Here is a 24423-nt window from a genome sequence, read left to right on the forward strand (position 1 = left end):
TAAAATTAATATTTTAGATATATAATTAATTAAAAAATAAATATTTAAAATATATTAATTTATTTGATGTAGAAAATGTGTTAAGTCATTAAAACTAGATAATTAATAAACTGCACAATCATTAATTTATTCAATATTAGGATAATAATTAAGAAGGAAACATATTAAGTGGAACACGTGGGCAAAACGACACATCGTGGGCCATTCAGGTCATGATTTTCAACCACACGGATAGTAAAGCATCAATATAATTTAGATAGTTTTCGTTATGGTTTCTTAGATTTAGTAAAATTTGTAAATTACTCCATTTTCTTAATAGCAAATAATTTTATTTTAAATTAATTATTTTATTAATAAAATAAATATAAATCTAATTAGATCTTGTATGTTTCTTAATACTCAAGTAAATTCAATTTAATTTTTTATCAATTAAGTTTATATATTTTTATTAAGACTTAAATAAGTCTTGACGTAAGATAATATTATTTTTTTATTACATATTAACTTAAATTATTTAATTAATTTTAAACTAATAAATTTTATATTTTTAATGCATTGAATTATTTATGTTCAACATTATTTAAATTGAACTATTTTTTAATATTATAGATATTAATAAAACATAATTTTTTAAAAATCTTAATTAGAATGCATAGGGTCAAGCATTTTTATATATTTTAAATCTACAAAGTAGAGCTTATGTATTTGAAAAATATTTTTTAAAAAAATTTTTCTTAATGTCTAAGCAATATTCAAGAAATATAGTTAATAGAAAATATTTTTTAGTGAGAACAGAAAATTAAGTATGGTTAAGGATAATAATGAAATAATTAATAGGAAATATTTTTTTATTAAAAAGAAAATTAAGTATTTTTAAGGAAATTATCTTTTTATTTTTTTAAAAAAATTAAACTTAATTTCAGAAAATTTTAAAAAAATATTCCTTTATCTCTCTTTTTTAAAGTCATTTGCCAAATTTAAATAATAATTAGATAGTATATTAATATATATGTGAAGAATAATCATTAATTTTAGTCAGAAAATTTGCCTACTTAATATTTTTAAGACCAATTTAGACTCAAATTTTGAAGAAATTTTCTAACACACATTATATTCATGGATATAATGTGTGTGAGTCTTGTTATAATCATGATTAACATGCATTGAATAATTTTTTCAATTTATGATTAATTTGATTAAGGTTATGCACATTTTTCGAAGTCTCAATTCAACCGAAAAACCATACAAATATATTAAGAATTATATTGAATTGAAGTTATTTTAGGGTTTTAATTTTTTACCAAGAATTAAACTAAAATCGTATTGTAAAAAAATAAATTAAATATTAATTTGTACACATATTTTTTATAAATTTTTAAATATATTATTTACTATAAACATAATTATATATGTTTATATGTACTAATATTATAATATGTGTATTATACATTATTGTGATAAATAATTTATATATTATTATTAATTTTTATTCATTTATATTTTTTAATAACTTTAATTATAAAATATTAAATCAATTTATCATTAGAAAATAAATTATATTGCGAGTAGTTATTCTACAAGAGAAAGAATAGTTCATGTTTATAACTGTCATTCCGACACTTAAATTAATAAATTGAATAAAAGATGAATATAAGATATTGTTTAGAACTCAATCGTACTTGTGTAAAAATATGTATTTTAATCTTTGCCGATTATTAATTTTTATATTCTAAAAATATAGGGTTAAGTATTGTATTTTTTAAAAATTTTATTGGTATCGATTAATACGGTAATTTTTATAAATAATCGATTTATTTCAAAAAAAAGCTAATCTTAATGAAAAATCGAATGTTACACCTATGTTACGGTATACCTACTTATTAAATTCTTAATATGTGACTAATTTATAATAATCGCTCATAATTTATTTTAATGAAATTATTTATTTAATCATTTATTATATAACTTATTAAATTGAACTCTAATTTGTAGTAATAGCTTACGTTTATTTTGATGGAATTATTTATTTAATTTTTTATTATATTTATACTTTAAATTAAATATTATAGGATAAAAATTAATTAAAATATATACTAAATAATATTTTAAATATGTTTAAAACTAAATTTTATTTACATCGAATTAATATAGGAAAAGGTAAAAATATTCTCAATTATTATTTATTTTAATATCTAATAATTAATTGGCTGCCTGCCCTCTTCACAAACTCTAATAATAACAAATAATGCAAGTGGCAATTGTAACTCTTTTATAAGTGCATGACATGTGGGTGATAATAAATGTTAATTAAGATTCCTTGAATTAATTATTTTCACATGACTGATGGCTTTAGGATTTTGAAAATAATTATGCATATACACTTCGCCATTAAATAAATAATACATAAATTTTAATTATTATAAATTCTATATTTAATCACATTTTATTAATTAAAAATTTATACATGTAAAAAATAAAAAAATTAATTATCGGTCATATGACAAAAATCTAGCTTAATAACTATTAAATATTTATATTTATTATATATTTTTAGTTATTCGATATAAAAATTTAATTTAATATTTATTAAATTTACTTTTAAATGAGTTGGAGTTTATATTCGATTTACATATAATATATAAGACAAAAATATAGTCATTATCTCTATGTGCAAAAAACTAAAGAAATCAAAGAATTTCTTTAATTTGGTCACACTCTATTATTGTTTTTTTTTTTTTTTTTGAACAATGCAAACATATTGTATTTAACATGGCCATGTAGGCTAAGTACAAGATATAAGAGGGCTTAGAGATAAAAGAAACAATTCAAGAGATAAATTCAAGATAAACAAATTACCCACAAATCCAATTTAGAACTCAACCCACCAAAAATTTGAAAACTCATACTTGCAACCTAGGGTCCGTAACCCACAAACACAACCTAAAGCATCTAAAAACCCTTTCGCATACACTGCAGAGCACCATTCCATTGTCGTAACCGTCGAGCATCAAATTACTAAAATCAGAACGAACCATCACACAATGATAATACAGAGGAACAACAAGCATGCATGTGCCGTATCAAAGCAGCAAAGCTCTCAAGAAAAATCAGAACAGAGGCGACTCGAAGAAAATTCAATGCACACACAAGAGGGAGACGCCGCAAAACTCAGCCGATCATCGGCCCATTGAGAAAGTGAATCACCGGACGTGGCGGTGCGATCTCGAGTCGTGAGACACCGTCCTTGAATGCCAAAGCGGAGTCACCGCCCTCTCACCGGGCCGAGACACCGTCCCTCACAGAAAGACTACAAGAACCGGTACAAAACAGATACAAACACACCAGAATAAGAAAAAACAAACAAAAAAAAAGCTATCACCATCTGTCAAGTGGCGAGAGACAGCCACATGAAGGGAGCAGCCCCTGCTTGAAGGCAAGAAAATAAAAAATAAAGGAAAAACAAAACAAAGAACCAGAACGAAGAAATCTACACGCAGAATCGACTGTCGATTCTTCTTCTTTCTCCCTCGTCTCTTCTTCTGTTTCTGTTTCTGTTTCTGTTTCTGTTTCTGTTTCTCTTTCTTATTTTCTTCTTTTTCCCGTGACCTCTTCTCTTCTGTATATTGAGTTTGCTAAAATCGGACCCTTTATAATTGTTGATATACGTGGAGTTTTTTTTATCTGTAATAGATATAAATAATTATTTTTTTATTATATATAATTATATATTTTAATAAAAAATATTTTTTTTAAATATTATAATTTTAACTTATTTTTTATTTATTAAAAAAATAAATATATTTATATATAATATTTTAAACCGATATTATTGAATTATTTTTCTATTTATTCAAACAACAAATCCTAAATAAAGACTTGAATTCGAAAATATTTAAAAAAAAGTACTACTTTATATAGCAACAGTATGTAGTAAAAATTTAAGTTAAAAATAAATTAATTATATTTTAATTATGAAAAATTGAATAAGTAAATTATTTTTCTTCAATTTTTTAACACTTAAATTTTTTGTGCTGATCTATTGCCTTGGCTTGGATTTTGGTTTATTGGAAATGGGTGCAGTGACTCTCTCTCCACTCCACCGGAGCCAATGGCAATGGGACCTTGTCGAGGGAAAAAGGCTTGCTTGATCTAGAACAAGCAATGCCCTGAGGCTGCACAAAGCAGGGCCGATCGTCAGACCATTCCACCTGAGAATTGCCTAAGCCCACAGTTGCATGAACTTGAGTGAAGTCTCTCCTGGGCACTGGCCGTTGGATTAAGATCGGTTCCCTTGCCATTATGTTGGGTACACACAAAATAAAATTATTTTTATTTTAAATAGTATAATTATTTTACTTTATAATTTTTTTAATTGATTTATCCAAACGAGTGCATCTTTATTGAATTCGATCAAATTGAATACAATAAAAAAATAAATTTTTTTTTATCAACATGAATTAAATCTAATAAATAATAATATTTAAAAAAATAAATATTTTTATTTTTCTCAAAGCAAAGCACAATATGATTCACTCTAATTGAGTCATCGCAATTGAAATGTGACAATTATAAATATATTATAATTTTTTTTAAAATAATAATATATTTTTATAAAATTTTATTTTCACTCAAAATTTAATTAAATTAACATTAAAAATAAATAATTATTTTTATAAAATTATATTTAAATACTTATATTACTAACCATCTTTACATACCTATCAAAATTACAACAATTTCAAAAGATAAGTTAATTTTTTTAGTGATTTATTTGGCACTTGATAGTTGATTCATATAAAATTATTTATTTACATTAACAACAACAAGAGGGGAGGATGAACTTTACGGTATAAGCATTATATACTCAAGACAATAATTTTATATTTAAAATTAAGAATTTTATAAAAAATTTTACTTAATATTTTTTTATTTAGAGCAAAATAATTCAATTCTTATTCACTTAAAATTTTTTGTTTAGACTCCATTGTTGGGAAAAATAACTTGCAGTTAAATAATATATTTTTTATTATTTAATTTTAACTTACAAGGGGGAAATGAAAATTATGGAGAGACAGGGTGCAAGGCTGCAGGCTAGTTTGAAGAGTGGGTTTTCTCACACCTAAAACAACGAGAGTTTTAACACAGCTAAGACTTAGGATTTGAAAAATCCTTATACGCATCCGGATGGACATATACATGGCCAATACATATAAAGAGAGTGGACTTAAGCTTTCATTCACAAGGGAACATCCTTTACAATATATGAGATAATTAGCCAACCAAGAATAACATTTTCTTTTGGCCGTTTGTCAAAAACTAAAAATTATTAATATTTTATTTCATTATGAGGACATGCAAAACGAGGAGGAGAAGAAGAACAAGAAGTAACAGAAACTCCAAGTTGAAAACAAAGTAAAAAATGGACATTTTCTTATCACCACTCTTCTTCATAAATGCAGAGATAAATCAAGACTTTGATCTTTATTACCGTTACTTCCCACGTAGCGACGAGCGTTATTCACGATTAATGCTGGGTATTGGCTGGACTCAGCACCTCCATGTAAGCTATCAAACCTCATGCTTCTTTGCGAATTCAAGAAACTTTGCTCTCCTTCTTCACATTTATGATACCTGCTGATATGGCTTGAACAATAATGCCCACCATAAAATAGTCCATCGTCGAACCTGGGTGCGCCATTGGATCCAAAACCATCAGTGAACTGGTGGGTAGGATAACACTGCAGGGTGGCTGCACGGGCAGTTATGTAGATTGAAGGATGTAATAGGCCCAAATGATGATGAGTTGGAGCAAAAACCACAGGCAGTGGCAGTGGTGGTTGTGGAGCATATTCAGATACCTTTTTTACCTTCCTTGCTGCGCTTCTCTCCTTCTTGTGAGCATTCTGGTGGCCTCCTAAGGCTTGAGAACTGTAAAACTTTCTTGAACAAAATAAACAAGGAAACACTCTTGCCCTGCTACTGTCTTCTTCTACGTTGGTTTGAGAAATCTTTACTTCAATTTCCATGCCTGTGACAAAGAGCTAAGTTTGATCTGATAAAAGAAGAGAAGAAAAGAGATTTCAGGAGCTAAGTTCACTAAAACTTAAAATTGGGAAGACCTTCTACGTGTAAGTGGAAACTATTATATAGAGTGCTTTACAAAAGGTGCTGTATGGGCGTGGGAACAGAGATGAGAGAGAGAGAGAGAGAGAAGAGAGAGAGGGAGGAGTGGGGATACTTTAGCTGCAGAAGTTCTGCATTCTCAGCGGAAAGAGAGATATTGAAAGAGAGAAATGCCTGGATTGGAAAATGGAATCACTTGCTCTTTCTCTCTGACAAAATGTCAGTTTCATGGGCAAATGGGTTTCTCTTGCATAAGTTTTAATTCTCTGTTTCTTTGATAGATGCAGCTTCGTGTCATAAAGAGCTTAATCAATATGATTTATTAGTCGATTAAGCAGGTCCCAATTGCTGCAGTTCTTCTCCGTGGAACTATCGTGCTTTGCTACGCTCTCCAACATAGAGCATTCACTAAGAAGGTGCAGTGCTTGTAAAATTTGAAAAGACCAACATGAATATGCCAAATTAATTTTGGGGAGAGAAAAAAAAAGAGTGAGAATTGAATAAGGGAAAGTCAGATTGTCAGAGTAGCTAGGCTTGGAACGATCAGGTCTGTGATCTCCAATGGCCAATATGGAACGATTGGAGTTTCTGACTTGGTCGGAGACTCAGATAGTGGTTGGATTTTTTTTTTTAGGCATTCTCTCTCTATCTAATGCATGCAAATGTGTTTGGCTCTTCTGCTGCATTCCTCTGCTTTTCTATAAATAGTTATGGGACTAACATCCACTGATCCTCCATTTCCCACCGCCAATACCATGCAATTTTGTCACTTTCCAATTTCCAATTTCCATCCATTCCTCGCATGCCCTGAAGCCTCGTTGTCACGCCCCCAGCTAAGAGAACCCAATGCATTGTTTCCACTCCATGTGGCAGCCATTACCACCTCCCATTAATGTCTCATTTAAGCCATCCCAATCTTGAACCAGGAGACACTTATACCTAAGATGCAGACATTCATTGGCCAAATTAAATGAACTTTCAAATTCTCGACAACCACCTCCCATAACAACGCCACGGAGACGAAGCTTTCTGTTGTTTTATTTCCACTCAAAACAGATCAATGCCAGAATAATAGAAAGAGAGGCCTTTAAAATGAATGTGCAACTTCATGTGATCGTAAAACGTAGCTCTGGCTCATCTATTACACTCTGAATATGTATTAACTGCAACGAATGGGTTTAATTACAATTTGGTACGATAATTCTATAGCGCAATCAAAAAAGAAGCTACTGTATCATGGTTAGCCGACACACCAATGCTGAGGAATCAAATCACGCTATGGTGCTGGTGCATAACTGAGGAATTGCATTGGAACAAAAAGACATCCTGAGATTCAGGAACAACCAAAACATCTGCGTAAGGAGAAAAAACTAGACGGTTCTGGTAATGTATCAGGTTCTGGCTTTTTCAGAGGAAGATGCTTAAAGAATGCTTTCACTGCTCCAGTTACCCCATCCTCATTCTCCATGGCCCTGGCAAGCTCAACCGCGCGTTCCTTCACCTGTCATCACATCAGGTTATTTCATTCCTCTTAGCATCCTCAATTACAATAGAATATATTGCAAAGTAGACAAATATTCACAGGCTCATCTCTAGTTCCTACTATTTGCAAATCAAATAATTTAATGCTTAATGTTTGAATTCATTAACAGATTAATCAGTCTATCTATTTCTACTTATCTTGGTTCACCACTGCTTAGAATCATACAATTCTCAATACAATTGGTACAATTTTGATTCGCTTCAATTCCCTATTATAGCACTTCGGATCTATAGGGTGAATTACAAATATAGTTAAATGTGAACAAATCAGAAAAAGCAACAGTGGATTAATGGAAATGACCAATTCAGTCCATTCTTTTTTTTTTTAGAGAGTTGTTAGATCCAATATCTAAAATTTAAGACTTCACTTCTAGGATCCTGATATTTAACGACAATGTGATTCACAAATTACTCTTTCATAGTGAGTGAAGTCTTGATGCTGATGCTGCAAGCAAGTTTCAATTTTCTTCTTGACATATTTTTCCTCAAATGAAAATTTTCTTTCTTTTTTCCAAGAATTAATTCTTTCCCCGAACCAGTAAGCTTCAAATGCTCATCGTCTGTTACCAGCAGGCATCAAAAGTTATATCCCCCAGTTATCTGACTGCCTCCTAGAAGATTATCCAAGTTCATGCTCCTTCAGCATTATGCCACAGATCTATGCTATAGGAAAAGCTACAGACGAGTGAACATCACAAGGAAGAACAGTCTAAACTTATTCCATTTTTCAAAAGCAGCAGTGATCCACTGGACAATAGCTGCTTTTCAAACTTGTAGCAAGCATTCTCAATCAGTTATCTGGTTTATCAAACTGAGAAATTGTTTGCCGTTGCTACTGATCAGCAACCTAAATGTCTGAATGCTTGCCCAGCATTAGGTTAATAGATTCATGCTCCTACTTCTACTTCCACATCCACCTCCACCTCCACCTCCCTTGAACCAAAGGAAAGAGGAGGAAAAGAAAGAGGAAGGAAAAGTCACCAAGGGGGAGGTGTAAACATTTCTTTGTTGGACTCCGCAGTCCACATAGCAAGTATACACAGGGATAATGAAATCCAATGTATCAGAAAATCACGTCTTACCTTGGGATCTAGCATGAAATTTATTGCATCAACCAACTTAGGAAGTGAGAACTCATCAACTGGTATGGGTGGAGGACCTACTCCTCTGTCATGTACTCGCTCACCCCAGAATGGTTGGTCACCAAAGAAAGGCACAATGGTTGTGGGGCACTATATCACAAAAAAGCTAGCAGGGTCAAAATAAGATTTAATATATGGAAAATGAGTCTCTAGAGCTTAAAAAGAAATAAGCTGTGGTCATTACTGCAGCTTTAAGTCCAGCAGCTGTTGTTCCAGCACCTCCATGATGAACCTAAAAAGAAAAAGGCTGAGAATAAGAAAATGCTATCAAGATACATATAAAAACCATGGAAGTTCATAGAAAATAAAATCAGTTCAAAGAAAATTAAGAAACATGGTCTTTGAACACCATCAACTTATGTCCACGTAATTAAGCCTTACCACTGCCTTGCATTGTAAGAACAGCCAGTCATGAGGAACATTATCCAGCAAGTATATGGAGTCTTTTGGTTCTGCCACTGTGAGGAACCAAAATTAAGTTCTACGAGCCCCAAGAAAAATACCCAGAAATACTGGCATGTAAACAATAAAATAAAAACAATAAAAGTTGTTAGAAAACTTCACAGGTCCAAAGTGGAACAAGAAGCTTACAGTTACCCAGGCCACCCCAGCCTTTGTTAATGATTCCCCGCTGGCCAGTTTGCTCCAATGCATCCACGATTATTTGGGTCATTCTTTCTGGTTCTTGAACAGGCTGACATGAAAAAGGAAAATGCAACCAAACGTTTCACAAACAATTAAAAAGAAAACAACAAAAAGGGAGTACACATGTAAAACCAAGTGATGAACAAAATAGGACACTCAAAGGAGATGAGAAACAAGTCTCAAATTTCAACTAATTTTCAGTGTCATTGTCAGATTGTCAATAATAAAAGTCTAACAAATAGAGGACACTGGCATCTATATATTGGCATGTGTATGTATGTGTGTGTTAAATACATAAGTTTGGGGTAGTTGCAGCGACAAACACAAATATTCAACCAAGGGGGCACAATTAAAATACATAACTTATTAACAATAATAACATGGAACAAATATAAGATTATAAAAGAATTTTTTACCAAAAATCAATGAACTGTTATAATTACATTACAAAAGCCTTTGTCTTTTTTATTAATTGAAATTTATTCATAATATCTTCAATGTAAATACTTGCCAATACATCTACTTAAATGTATATCACTATCTTATCTCTCATTCTATTATAGAACGGGCTTTCGATAATATTCATCACAGAAAAATCTTTATATTATGGTTAAAACAACTAATATGATTAATAATAAATAACAATGTGATTATCAAATACACCAAAGGACATTTTGATACTTTTTTTTTTGTAAGTCACAATATTTCTTAATGAAAATATCATTCTCTATTTAGTTTAACACATAAAACCTTCATTTTCCTAAAATTTACACATTCTTTTCCTAAATTTAAATAGGCTGAAATTACTAAATTTAAAAAGTGTTTTTCCTAAATGTAAATAATCCAACACTTGAAACCCATATTTTCCTAAATCTTTTGAATTTAAATGATCTAATTCAGGAACATTAGGGGTGAGAGATTAAAAATAACAACTACAAATATTAAGAACTAAGTAATCAGTTTCATAAACCATAAAGACTAAATGGTAATTGTTGAATCCCAGGGGTAATGTGCCCCTTATATGGGCCATAGGCACTCCTTCCCCTTGAGCTAAGTTTTGGGGTGAGTTAGGCCTGGTCCAAATTTAACATGGTATCAGTGCATCCCCATCCGATGTTGGGCGCCCCATAAATGTGCCACGCACCAGTAAAATTCTGGGCGTGAGGGGTGTGTTGAATCCCACATCGGCTGCAGAAAGGGGTAATGTGCCCCTTATATGGGCCATAGGCAATCCTACTCTTTGAGCTAGCTTTTGGGGTGAGTTAGGCCTGGCCCAAATTTAACAGTAATATTTCCAAAAAAAAATATTAGGAGTGAAAAATTATAAACAAGCCCACAATTTTTTCCAAGTCGAAGGGGGCCCAATTCCCCCCTGAGCCCTTACATGTGTCCATCCACAGGTAATAGTAACGCGTCCCTTATAAAGCTTTAAGCACTCCTAGCTAGTATTTGACAGTGACTTAGGCACAACCTACTTTCTTGAGATAATATCACAGTGCCCCATCCAAAGTTGGACTTTCCATAAGTGTTTCATGCTCCAGGTGTTTGTTCCTCAATAGAGCAAGGTTGTTAGATTCTCACAATAGTTGGGATACAAATAATGTACCCTTGTAAGGTTTTGGACACTCTACTCCGCTTGAGCTTGCTTTTAGATGTGAGTTAGACTCAACAATTTATTAAGTGTATGGATGGACATGGACTCCCAAAGTGGTATGGCTTGAGTATTTGCTAACTTCTGTGTATATGAATATAGATGGACAGAATCAATTCTTTTGCAGGAAAATCACTGTTGAGGATGTTTCAGAGAAGCAGTCCATGGATTTTGCAGAGCCTAGAAGAAGGTGACTCGCGCAGACAGCTGACTCCCTTTCAATAGAAAGGAATAGCCAAACCCACTACATTTTGCAAACTCTTGCATCTGCAGGGCAGGTACAGCATTATAATTCACTAAGTCACGCAAAAAGGAATAGGAGAACGTTTTTTATTTAAAGAGCTGGGGTATGGAGTTGGCTCCCAAACTGTAATATGGATGGATGCATGTGTAATTCCAGTTTATCCGTTTTGTGATACTAAAGTTATTTACTTGTTTGGTTCATTTTCATTTGTAGGATTGCATTAGTATTAGCTAATCATATAGATTATAACAATCATAATCAATATCTACACTCTGTGAGTCGAATGCTCATCCATGTTCAACTATTTATCCAAGTGACAAGTGGACATTGGTGAGAATCTAACATGCATCTTTTCTAGCATGATTTTGGGAAACCTTGTTGTATAATGTATTACAATTTTGAATTGAAGGGTAGCTAAAGGCAAATAAATAGGCTAAAGCAAGAGTCTATGAAATATGAAGATTGGGCTTAGTTGGACATGGACCAACCATTACTGAAAGGTTACAACTAACTATTAATTAGTTGGCCTTCGATCCTCATGAAACTCTTTGATTTGATCTTTTTTATACTCTTTTAACACTCTCCTCAAGTGGCAACCAGGACGTCTAGCTAACATATGAAACTTGAAATTCTCCCTTAGGTGATTGTATCATTGATTGTATTTCTTAGGTGATTGTATGATATATTATTATAAAAAAATTGAATCTTAGTATTTCTTTATTATAAATAACTAATATTATTATTTAAAACTTCAATTAAAAAATTTAAAGAAATTTACATGCTAAAATTGAGCTAAATTTGTTATGAAATATAAGTATTACTCTTTATTTTATAACACACAGGTTTAATAACCTTAAACCTTAACCTTCTGCTTTCATTGATTCAATAAACCGATCCAGGTAGATTTTTTTAGTAATCAAATTATTAAGTATGGGGCGCTCGTACTCCTATGGTGATTGTATCAGTGATAGTATTTACATAAATACATTTCACTATGAAAGATGAGTCCTCAGTGCAATCACAAACTAAGATTCCATATGCTTGTAGAAAATAACTAGCATGTAAAAAATATTTTTTTATGCAAAATATTTTCTAAATAGTAACTTATTTTCTATTATTTGGTTATAATTTTAAAATAAAAGATCTTAATAAATTTCCTTATAATGTTAATAAGTTTTTCAACATGTAATTTTATTAAAAATGACTTACTTTTTCCTTTTAACCAGAAAATAGTTTCCCTTAATCAATTTTCCTAGTCCCCTAAATGTTATCAAATGTGGAAAAATATTTTCCTTAAAAATATTTTTTATGAAACAAATGGAGCTAAATAATTTATTGATGTCCCAAAATGTTTTGTAATCAAACAAGTGAGAAGTAAAAGCTACAAAGCAAATATTACAAGGAATAGAGACCTTTTTTGTTAGTAGCATGAAACTTACAAGCTATTTCTACAAACATATTACCATTTGGATAAATCAACCATCATTTCCCTTTGAATTGCTTCTCATGCTTATTCTTCAAGCTAAATCCAAGTCATAACAAATCCCACATGAGGGAATAAGTTATATCTTACCCAGTGAACACATGCCGTGTATTTTATGTTCAAGAATTTTTATCATGCCCTAACAATTTTTCAGCCCTAAGAAAGTTCCAGAAGAAGTCCATATTTCAGTGAAGTACTGAAAATAAAAATAAAATCAAAGATTCAACTTACAAGGCTCCCGAACCCAATGTAAATAGGTTCTGGACCAGCTTTAAGCCATTTCACAAGTGCCTCAGGAGGTTCGTAATTTGATGCTAGATCAAGAAAGCAAAATCCCACAACATCAACTTTTGAACCCCAATCTGCATACCAAGGCGCAATCAGAAATTCAGAATTGACATTCTTCCACTGAGAAAGACAGTGTGCTCATTCCAGCAATAAAAATGTGAGTTTTTTGAAACTAAACTATATGATGCTTCATTAAGCAACCAAGATAAAATAGTAAATAGAGTTCAGAACATTTTCAAGGATTTGACTTTATAATACAACTTTGCATTCATTTGTGGATGTTAACTAACAAACTCAAAATAAGATATCAAAAACCAAACTTCAATAAAAACTATTATGGCTTGCTTAGGCTCCGGAAATGTTTAGAAGAAACAGATCACAAATGAACTCATAGTACCAGGTACTACTTTTTAAGTGTTGGCTAAACATAGTTATTCTATTAGCCCACTTTAAACAAAACCTAAAGAAGATATTACTTGAAATTGATCTCGTTTCTATGGCTTTCATGAGTGTTTCTGTATTCCACGTAGCCAATAGATTTTGAATATTTCAATATTCATGGTTCAAGTTTTTGTGGTTACCTTGATGAGTTTCACAGTGTTAGAATTTGACAAGTTAGCTCATAAACTATATCAGACTGCATATTCAATAGCTCTAAGGAGCTGATGCGAAGTTTAGTTAGAGCTCCAACTCAATAGTTTTGCACTGCCTTAGCACATCCCTACCAAAAAAAAAAAACTTATATACCAACACGAATAAAGATCTTTTTTTTTTCTTTTAAGAGATACAAATAGCAGCTTATGTTAAACCCTCAAAACACAAATCACTAAGAATATCTAAATTATTAGATGACTTCATTATTGATAATTTATATTTATTCCTCTTCGGTTAACAAACATGATTTTCATGCATATCAACATATCAAGACACAAGGCTTGAAACTCAGTAACCAAAGAAATTGAAATCCATGTAACCACAACATATCTTATCTGATTACATAAGTTGAAAGTATTAGCTACTGAAAACAAACTAAACATTCTTTTGTTTCAAATGATAGGACCATGTTGTGCTAGAAAATTCCTCAAGATTGGAGCAGACAATGAGTCAAGATAAATAGTTTTTCTTATGTTGGAGACTTGGAGAGAATTTCTCAAGCAGTTGCTTGACATAATGTAAGGTTAGTAAAACAGACAAGTTGAGCTATAATAAAAACCTTCAACAATAAACAATCACAAATTTAAATTCACCTTTTGGTTTTGGAACAAGGTGAGGACTCCATATGTATCCATGTGGCACATCAGAATCAGAGCCTTGTGAACCACTAAGGTATGTAACAGGCCGTAGCTTTAGCTTTTTTTTCCTAAGATCATTTATCATGTCGCGTATTCCAAGCCAAATCAACGAGTCAACTATTTGATATGAAAGCTACAGAAATCAAAAATTACTAGAAGTTACTAGGAAAGAACCAAGAGCTTGCAGAGAAATAAAAACACACAAGGTACATAGGAAAAAGTAACGGACTCACTCGATAGCCAGCTGATTGCTTTACACGGGACAAAGGATGTGGAAATTCACTTGTAGGCCTGATGGAAAAGACCATGCGTTGCTTAAAGCAGTTAGAATTACTCAACATATTGGGTAATATAAAAACTGATAGCAAAGGGCGTAGAGAGCCTAAAATGATAAACCATGACAAGTTAAATATCAATTAATTGAACTAGATTCCATTACTAATACAAGACTTACGTCCATGGCATAGTGAAAAATATATGAAGCGGAATTTTTAGTGCCTCTGCCACATGAGTGTGCCCTAACAAAGAATTTACAAGGTCAGCTGTAGAATGTTATAACACAAATTTTTTCCAATTAAGCTTTTACAATAATTAGAGATAACTTACCATGTTAAACCAATGTCTCAAAACTCTAATCTTACTATTGAGGCAAATAATGGGAAAATATAGATCATTTTACCATTTATAATCATCTCATTCCAGTACCCAAAATATAATCTAGTTGCAGGCTACATTTCTTCTCTAACAAAAGGTTCAAAATTCAAATCACCCATCCCAAACCATTATGGAGGGACAAAGGTAGTTGGACCAAGAATCCAACAAACTCTACCATTGCATATAAAAAAATCAGCATTTCTAGAACAGTATGATTCTTGATTCAGATCATATGATTCAAGTTGGTTCCCCACCCTAACAATTTTCTAGAGGCCAATTGCAAATATACATAACCGGTGCCAAATTGAGTGTATCGGTATTCAGCAATGAATTGATTAATTCACCTGATTCTTTCCATATTGCATTTGTAAGAACAAACAAGTTTAAAAACAAACTTTTAACTTTAATTTTTGAATGAAAGCACAATTAGAATTTCCCACCAAGTAATCGACCCTAAGATTAAAATTACAAATAAAAAAACTGTTCACATACAACAAATAAAACCAAATGACCAATCATGCATGATGTATCTGAATCTTCTACTCTTATTTGTGTATTCTGCCACTGTTCCAATAATTCCCTAGCTACAGTGACTTTCCATGTACAATGATAGCCCTTCCTTCTCTACATCGTACATTATGAAGAGTTACAGCTCTTCTTTTTATTATTTTTTAGTTTATAATCGATTATGCATTTCTTTTACCTTTTGTATGGTTTGGTCAGTGTTCTTCCCTCTTAATAAATTAGAATTTAGTTTAGATAAGATTAGCCATTGGTGTCAAGTTATGCTATCCTGAACTTCAAAGCACGTGGAAGAATTAAGAGAGAGAGAGAGAGAAACAACTACAAGTTGATGTATTTGTGAAAATATGCCATATGTTGGTGTATTTTGTTTGTTTTATGTAGCTATCAATTTCTAAAATTCATAACAGATCTTGCAATTCAATTAGATTCGAGTCATATTTTAATGTGTCATAATCTGACACATTTGTGAAAATATGTCATATTTTGACGCATTTTGCTTGTTTTCCATGACCATATACTATTTTGATTAGATTCTAAATTCATATCATACCAGATCTTACAATTCGATTCAATTTGATCCTCTTTTCTAAATTTACAAAATGAGGATTTAGATTCTCAATTCAACATAAAACAAATTAGCAAGAAAACAGAATCCTCTTTTGACAGGACAAATGCTGAATACTAAATTTGTCATGCCTCTTTTCAGTGATTGCATCAGTGCAATCAACATTGCCATGGGCATGTACTTGTGCGTGCTTAATGGTTGGTGAAGCAACACATTTTTTAGGGAACAAAGAAATAATGATAGATTCAGGGGCCTACCATATGCTGGAGGATTGGCTATTATTGCATCTGCCTTAAAAGGAACACCAGTATCAGTATCCGAATCCTTACAAGCTGGAAGCAAGGAGTATATAATTTCCTTTATTTGATTTCTTTGAATGGGTATCTCTGAAGGCCCTGATGGCAAGAAACCTTTATTTTTAACCATATCTGCCCATCCAACCAATGAAAAAAATTACTTATGGAACCCATGAGAACAAATTAGCAAATAGATGATACAGCTAAGCACAATGCTCTAATCAATTCTCTAAATACCTACAATAATAACAAGTAGGATATCTATATATTTTCAAATGCTGTTCAAGCGATTTGCAACAGCAAAGTTATCCAGAACAATTTAAGAATAGCTTGCTCTTTCTTAAACAACTTTACTATTACAAATCAAAAGCCAAGGTGCTCTAGGTTGAACTTTCTCAAAGTTATACGCCCTTGATCATAGCAAAAACTTAAAGGATGTGGAAATATCAACTTATAATCCCTTGTTAGTAAAACAAGGTTATTCTTTGAGTGCATGTAGAGTAATACTGTCCCCAACGCAAAGACGGAAACTCATGCACTGTGGAGTGTGGACACCCTTATAGTAATCCATAACAAGACATCCACAAGTTTCACAAGGAGGTTAAACATAACAATTTTTTATAAATCCACAGCAATTGAACATAAAAATGATCAGTTGCAGCAGATATAATGAAAAGCATTTTCCAGTTAATGCTTTCACATCTTATGTATCAGAAAGGGCAGAAACTGAAATTATTTAAATCCTTCAAGGTACAAAGATACATACAGCCGGCAAGAACCTTTGGATCTCCACCTAATGGGAAAAACTCCAACCCAGCAGTCAAGACAAACTCTTTGAAATTTGAATGAGTTGCTAATCTAACTCGGTGGCCATAATCCTGCAAAAAAACATTTTCATAAACATAAACTTTCCAGTGGTAAAGACGCAAAAAGATGCAAGAACAGACATTCAACGTTATACTGTTCCTTTTGCTAACTTAATTTAGTAATACAATAATAGTAGTTTTGAGAAATAAAAATATATGCGTAGACTTCCTGCACTTGCATAAATAAGCAACAAGGAAAAGATTTTCAATAACCATTGTTCTAGGAAGAATTTGAGATGGTGTGCAACCAGATGTAACAATGTCAATGTTGATCAAAAGTTCAAGAAAGTGCTCAAGGATACCATTTACAAAGGTGAAATGGGGAGGGAGCGGAAGGATGGGGACTGGGGATAAAAAAAGGAAAGAAAAGGAAGTAAGAATAACCTGCAGGCGTTTGCCAATTGCTATAAATGGCTGCACATCTCCACGGGTACCAACAATAAGCATTACTATTTGCATAGGGGGTATGTATCTTTCATCTTTTACATCAGCAAGCTCATCATCAGCAAGTGTATTATTTACAGCATCACATCCAATACCAAGGGCATGTTGTTCAACATCTCCTGGAATTTCAAATTCTACAGTTCCATCATCTTTAACAGTGGCCATTCTTGTCAACATTTTAAGCTGCACAGTTTTTAATGGATTCAAATAAAAACCAAGCACAATTCTATACTTCCATCATCAAAGCAGCTATTCATGTTAAGCAAGGGTTTAACAAACTCACAGAACATCACACCACAATATCTATTACACTTACAGAATGTTTGGATATTGGTTTATCTTCTGAATAACCATTTTCTTCATATAGCTTCTCTAGAAGTATTTCTGATCAAAACAAAGGCTTCATACAATTGGCCCTTAACTCCATTGACAAAAGGGCAGTTGGGCAGAAGCAGCACTGATACTCTGATTCTTCATTTTGCCATGCCGTACTCATATCGGCACGACACTTCGTGGGATATGACAACGAATATGTATACGTCACATATCCGTGCACTCGGACACTTAAGTGACAAATTCATGCAAAGTTTATAGAGCATTCTTTTATCTCAAGATAAAGAGCATGTATTTAGATAAAAATAATTATTTGGTTGTATTTTTGGTTTTTGGATGATATATTTGGTTATAAGTCGATCATCTATTTAGGCTATAATTATTACTATATAATTTATATTTTCTTTATTCTAGTTTATTCTCTTATAACGTAATGTATCCAAACACCCGTATCTAAATCTAGATTCATATCCCCTATTTTCTATTTACAAAGTTGACAAGTCAGGGATATGCACCCATTTCTGACATGCGTATCCAAGTCCAAGCTACATAAGGGAGCAGTAAGCCAAAAGACAGACCTTGAGAAGGAGGAGGGAGCGGCAGAAATAAAACCATACAAGAAAGTCCCATAAGTTTCCAGATTCCAGAGAACAAAATCCAAGAGGCAAGACCAGCACACCAAACAACTCGTTGAAGATGGTATTACACTATCTAACTATAGTATAGTCCTCCCCTTAACACAGTTGCATCTATCAAATAAAATTTGACAAGAAAGTAAGGAAAAAAGATACAGATGCCTCACCTAGGGGAGCAAATGATTTGAGCTACTCATAAGTTATTCAAATTAGAATAACAAGATATTTGAACTCAACTACATCAAGAACGAGTCGAGTTCAGTTCAAGTATTACAATACTCGGCTAGAGTATTTCACAAGCCTAAATCAAGTTTTTTGAAATTTTTAATGAACTTTACAATTCGCTTTTGAGTCTTGATTCAAATCTCAGTTTCGACAACTATGGTAATACTATCTAACTATAGTACAATCCTCCCCTTAAAACAGTCGCATCTATCAAATAAAATTTGACAAGAATATAAGGAAAAAAGATACAGATGCCTCACCTATGGAAGTAAACGACTCAATCTACTCATATGTTATTCAAATTAGAATAACAAGATATTTGAACTCAACTAATTCAAGAATGAGTCGAGTTCAGTTCAAGTATTAGAATACTTAGCTAGAGTATTTCACAAGCATAAATCAAGTATTCAATTTTTTTTGTAAAAAAAAAAAAAAAAAAAAAAGATAATCTTAAGTGTATGCAAGTAGCACTCCAATTGGAGCTTGAACTTGAATTTACTCAAGCTTTTTGAGTCTTAATTAAGTTCAACTAAAATTTGAGTTGTATTTTTAACGATGATCTAGCTGAACTAAGGTCTCTTAAGTATTGTATTGAGCCAAGTTTGAACATTAAAAATTTCAGTGAAGTTCAAAGTCAAGCTACAGACCTCAAGTTTTCAAATTGACTCAAATTCAAGCAGCATTTTGTTACTTACTATAGAGGGAGTAAAAAAGGTGTTACTATAATAAGCCAAGTTGTTAGTTTTGGGGGGGAAGAATTTAGTAGTTGTACTTGTAAGTAACAGAAATTGTTAGAGGCAGTCACAATTCTCCTGTATAAATAAGAGAAGCTACTCTATACGGAGAATTCTGAAGAATCAATAACAGAAACACTCTCTTCTCTCCATATTATCTATTCTCTTCTCGTCTAATCTGTTCTATTCTCTTTTTCAACTATTTCTTTCTTCTTCTTCTCATCTACTTTTTTCTCTCTGATCTCTGTTTGGAGAAAACAGATCTAGTTCTTTACATACACTGAACAGAATATTGGCTTAGCTTGGTTCAATTACATCTCTAGACTCACTATATGTCCCCAGACAGCTAGAACACAAATATAACTCCTTAAAATCCAATTTGAAGCTGAAAGTTGCAATGACTTAGTTTTGTGTATCAATTAATCCCAGTAAATGGTATCCATTAAAATCTCCAGTAAGACCCATATGCGAGATGATTCTCCATTAATATTCACTACAATACTGCATATTTGATCATTGAACCATGCTAAAGGTAATATCGTTCTGCAACAAATTATTCAGGGCCCAGAATTTAAATCATAAAGAAGAGAATCATCAAGATCAAATCAGAATACAGTAACAAATAAAGCTGGAGCTTAAGCAATGAAGATCGCTAATCATATGAGTAGAATAGGATCAACTAAAGGGAACTGGTGGCTTTACAGATAATAATATTTCAAAGGGAATAAGAATATTATTGTTGAAGAGTATTACCGTCTGCTGTGCTGCATCTTCAGCAAGTACATTGTTATGCCTTTGCCTTTCAGTTTTAGACTTTTCCAGCTTAAGCTCACTAGAAGATGGTTCTAATTTGTTAGCACCAGGCATTTCAACCTGTGAAGTATTTAATTTAGCTGTACTCCTGCCAGCAATTCCTAAACAAAGGCAAATCACATTATATCACAAAGTTAAGCCCACATAGACAAGAATAATAATAAAAATAAATAAATAAATAAATAATTTACTATTTCATTCCTTTTGATTCAATGAAACTAACTATTTAGTCCCTTTATTTTCAAAAACACATTAAATAATCTCTGTCTTTTCAAATCCTTAACTAATCAGTCGGTCGTTTTAAGCTGTTAGAATGTATGAAATAACGAAAATACCCTTGTTTCTAATTAGTATCTATAATTTCAAAAACATAACTATCTAGTCCCTGTAATTTTAAAATCATAACTATTTAATCCCTGGAACTAAATAGTTAACGGTCTGAAAAGACGGAGACAATTAATCAGTTTTTGAAAATAAATGAACTAAGTAGTTAGTTTTACTAAACTAAATGGATTAAATAGTAATTTCTCTGAATAAAAACACTGTAACAAAAGGCAAATTAACCTGGCAATACTGTATTCTATAATATGTCACACAATATCAGAGGCATGATTAGGATGACTAGAAATGAGATTCAAAATCTTACCAACCATAAAAGAAGAAGAAGAAAAAGACACACAAGTAACCTACCACACCTTTGCCCCCCAACCCTACAAAGGAGTACTACTTGACTTCAATAAAGTATAACATTTACATAACTAGTTTATTGTAAAGATACATAAGCTCTGTGCATGTAAAATCTCACTAGGCTCTACAAAACTTGAACATCTACCAAAATGTTACAGATATTCATAATTGTAGAAGCTTTGTTGTGAAAATTACAAACTCTAAGGACCTCACTAAGACTTGTAGGCTAAATTATAGCTTCTATCCATTGAATATGAATAAAGTTAACAACCACTAACACGCTGCAAATAATGCTTTGCCATGATCCACAGTATGAATAGACCTTCCAAAACAGGTTCATAGCTTAGTAGAAGCGACCCATTGACCAATTCATAGCTATTTCCTTGAAAATTCCAGTTTGAGAAAGACAATTGGGCGAGACCAAGAATTAAGAAAACCTATTTGACCCCGCTTTTTCCGGTGGCTAGGGGAATCCATTTTTACTGTCCTCCATCTAAATCTTAAAGCATTTGTAAATTTATCGCCCCATTCCCCAAAAGGATAGTAAGAAAGAAGAATGCAAAATACTGTATATTTTATACACATATTAGCATAACTAAACATATCAGCCATTGGTCGACACAAACTAGTTGCATATATTTAACGCACTTAAGAAACCTTTATCAAGAAGAAGTGTAACAGAAAATTCAAACTAGTTGTATGCATAATAGCTTACATATACGCACAAATAAATAGAGGTAGCAAAAAGGACTGGAGAATTCCATTTAAAAAGTAAGTCAAACTCAACCGAATTTCATTCGATAGAAAACAATTCAAGCAACCTGAAGAATCCGAGTCTCCATTATTCAGTGAACCACCAGCGGCCGCTCTGCTCTCCGATTCTTTGCCTTCAGTTCCAGCGCCAATTCCCTGCCCGATCGTCACCGAACCTTCGTCGGAATTCGAAGAAGAAGAAGAGCTCCGGCGCTTCTCCGGAGACTCTGCCATCTCCGCCTCCGATGCCGGCTTAGCTCTGACGGTGATTCGGATCCGGATCCGCGAAACTTTCCCACAGAGGGAAAGAAGGAAAAAAGGGGAGTTGCGTAACTTTCCAAGTAAAGATAAGAGAGTTCGCGTTTGGAATCCAGAGGAGTGGCCGATTTGAATGGATTCTTTCTTTTTCTGTTTTTTCGCTGTTTTGTTTTTTTTTTCAAATAATAATAATATATATATGGTTTGAGAGGAAAGCTGGAGAGAGAAGGCACGTTCAATGGAGTGGGTGACGGGTCCGTAAACGGTGCTGTCCGCTTCGAATACAAGTGTCTGGAGCGAAGGGCATTTTGGTAAAGTGATCCTGTCCTTTACGCCTGATGATAATCATGGTATTGCGGCTAGATTTTCCGGTTCTGGTCAGTTACGGGTATAAGTAGAAGTCGACTTGTCGCAACTGAGCCCGCCTGCTCCGTCATTTTTTTCCTGTACAAACACGACTTTATTACGTGTCGTTTTGAAGTCGCACAAGAAAATGCCTAAAGCTAAAATTAACGGTGTTGGATACCTATCAAAATTACTCTATTTGAATTTCAACTACCCAAAAGTTAAATATCAGATTTATTCTACAGAATTTCTATTTTTTATTTTTTAAAAACTAGAAACAGTTTTTTATTTCTGTTATTTATTTCTTAAAAATTATTTTTTAAAAATTATTTATATAAAAGTAAGTTTATAAATTTTTATATAAAAATTAAAAAATATTTTTTAAAGTATAATTTTTAATAATAAAACAATAATGTAAATAATATTATGAATGGTTATACATAAAAATAAATAATAAATTAATTTTATAAATATTATAATAAATAAATTATTATTTGATTCTTGTAATATAAAAAAATTTATTAATTAATTTTTAAATTTTAAAAAATATATTAAAATATTTTTAAAATTTTAAAAAATTTACTAATTAATTCTCTATTAATTTTAATTATTAAATATTATAAAAAATAAAAATTATTATTTTAATTATTATAAAAATTCACTAAATAATTTATTAATTTTAAAAAAATATATTAAAATATTTTTAAATTTTTTAAAAATTTATTAAATTGATCTCTCTATTAATTTTAACCATTAAGTATTGTAAAAAATTTAAAATTCTCTCAATATAAAGAGATTAATTATTAGAAATTTTTCAAAATTAAGAGATTGAATAATATATTAGAAATTTTTTCAAAATTGAGAGATTGAATAATATATTTTCTCTTACAATAGGAATTAATAAAATATTTAATGATGAAAACTAATGAAAAGACTAATTAGTATATTTTTAATATCTCAATCAATAATTCATATCACAAAAATTAAATAGTAAATTTTTATTACAAAAACTTTAAAACACTCTCAATATAAAAGAACTAATTAATAGGTCCGTTTATAAAATTAAAATACTAATTAATAAATTTTTTCATACTAAAAAAATTTAAATATAAAATATTTAACTATTAAAATTAATAAAATGATTGATTAGTATAATTTTTTTAATTTTAAAGATATTTTAATTTATTTTTAAATTTGATGACCCATAAGTTTTTTTTAAATAGTAAAATTTTTTGTAATAATAAAATAAAAATATATTTTATAAATTAATTAAATAAATTTGTATTTATAAATAAAAAAAATTTAATTGATGGATATGAAATATTAAAATTTTTAATAATAATCTAATAAAAGTTGTAATAAAAAATAATGATTTAATAAAATATGTAATAAAATTTATTATTTTTTAGTTTTAAAATTTTTTTTAATAAGTAAAAAAAAAAATAAAAACACTAGCAGAAGTATAAGTTATGTATTCAGAGAATAAATAAATTATCACTAAAAAATCAAATAATGTTTACCCTTTTAATAATTGATATAGCACAGTAATTATTTAAAATAAATCATGAACTTACATTTAAAAATAGAATCAAGTGACAAGAGCATGATCAAATAATATTCAATCTCACTAGCAAAAAAAAAAATCCGGACACTGTAAGTTTCAACTCTTCGTCAAGATTTATCCTCTTGACTACAGAGCGACACTTTATGAAAAGTTACCGTTAAAGAAGACAATCTGGCAGATCTCCATTATACCTATAATCACATAATCTCATATTCACTAGCGAGTGCTAGTCGAATTTTCAGAAAATGTGATAACTAACTCAATCTTTTTACAATATAAAAGCTAATGATTACAAAAATCAAAATACGCATTCTTA

At 31.3% G+C, this 24423-nt stretch overlaps 2 protein-coding genes across 2 annotated transcripts; both read right to left on the reverse strand.

Annotated features, from left to right (window-relative positions):
* Window positions 1-5046: 5046 nt before the first annotated feature.
* LOC110629924 (protein LATE FLOWERING) lies at window positions 5047-7088 on the reverse strand. Its single transcript, XM_021777138.2, has 2 exons — window positions 6239-7088; window positions 5047-6052 (listed from the first exon to the last, which is right to left on the reverse strand). Exon 2 carries the CDS (start codon window positions 6024-6026, stop codon window positions 5448-5450), a length of 579 nt encoding a protein of 192 aa, XP_021632830.1. The 5' UTR covers window positions 6027-6052; window positions 6239-7088; the 3' UTR covers window positions 5047-5447.
* A 146-nt stretch (window positions 7089-7234) lies between these two features.
* On the reverse strand, window positions 7235-22421 carry LOC110629923 (sterol 3-beta-glucosyltransferase UGT80A2). The gene is made up of 14 exons (XM_021777136.2): window positions 22009-22421; window positions 20441-20601; window positions 17701-17943; window positions 17217-17328; window positions 16412-16582; window positions 14865-14928; window positions 14644-14701; window positions 14366-14543; window positions 13062-13192; window positions 9399-9501; window positions 9189-9265; window positions 8992-9039; window positions 8748-8897; window positions 7235-7624 (listed from the first exon to the last, which is right to left on the reverse strand). Exons 1-14 carry the CDS (start codon window positions 22172-22174, stop codon window positions 7457-7459), a joined length of 1830 nt encoding a protein of 609 aa, XP_021632828.1. The 5' UTR covers window positions 22175-22421; the 3' UTR covers window positions 7235-7456.
* Between the last annotated feature and the right edge of the window lie 2002 nt (window positions 22422-24423).

Source organism: Manihot esculenta, chromosome 13 (assembly GCF_001659605.2).
Source record: "Manihot esculenta cultivar AM560-2 chromosome 13, M.esculenta_v8, whole genome shotgun sequence".
Classification (NCBI taxonomy): domain Eukaryota; kingdom Viridiplantae; phylum Streptophyta; class Magnoliopsida; order Malpighiales; family Euphorbiaceae; genus Manihot; species Manihot esculenta.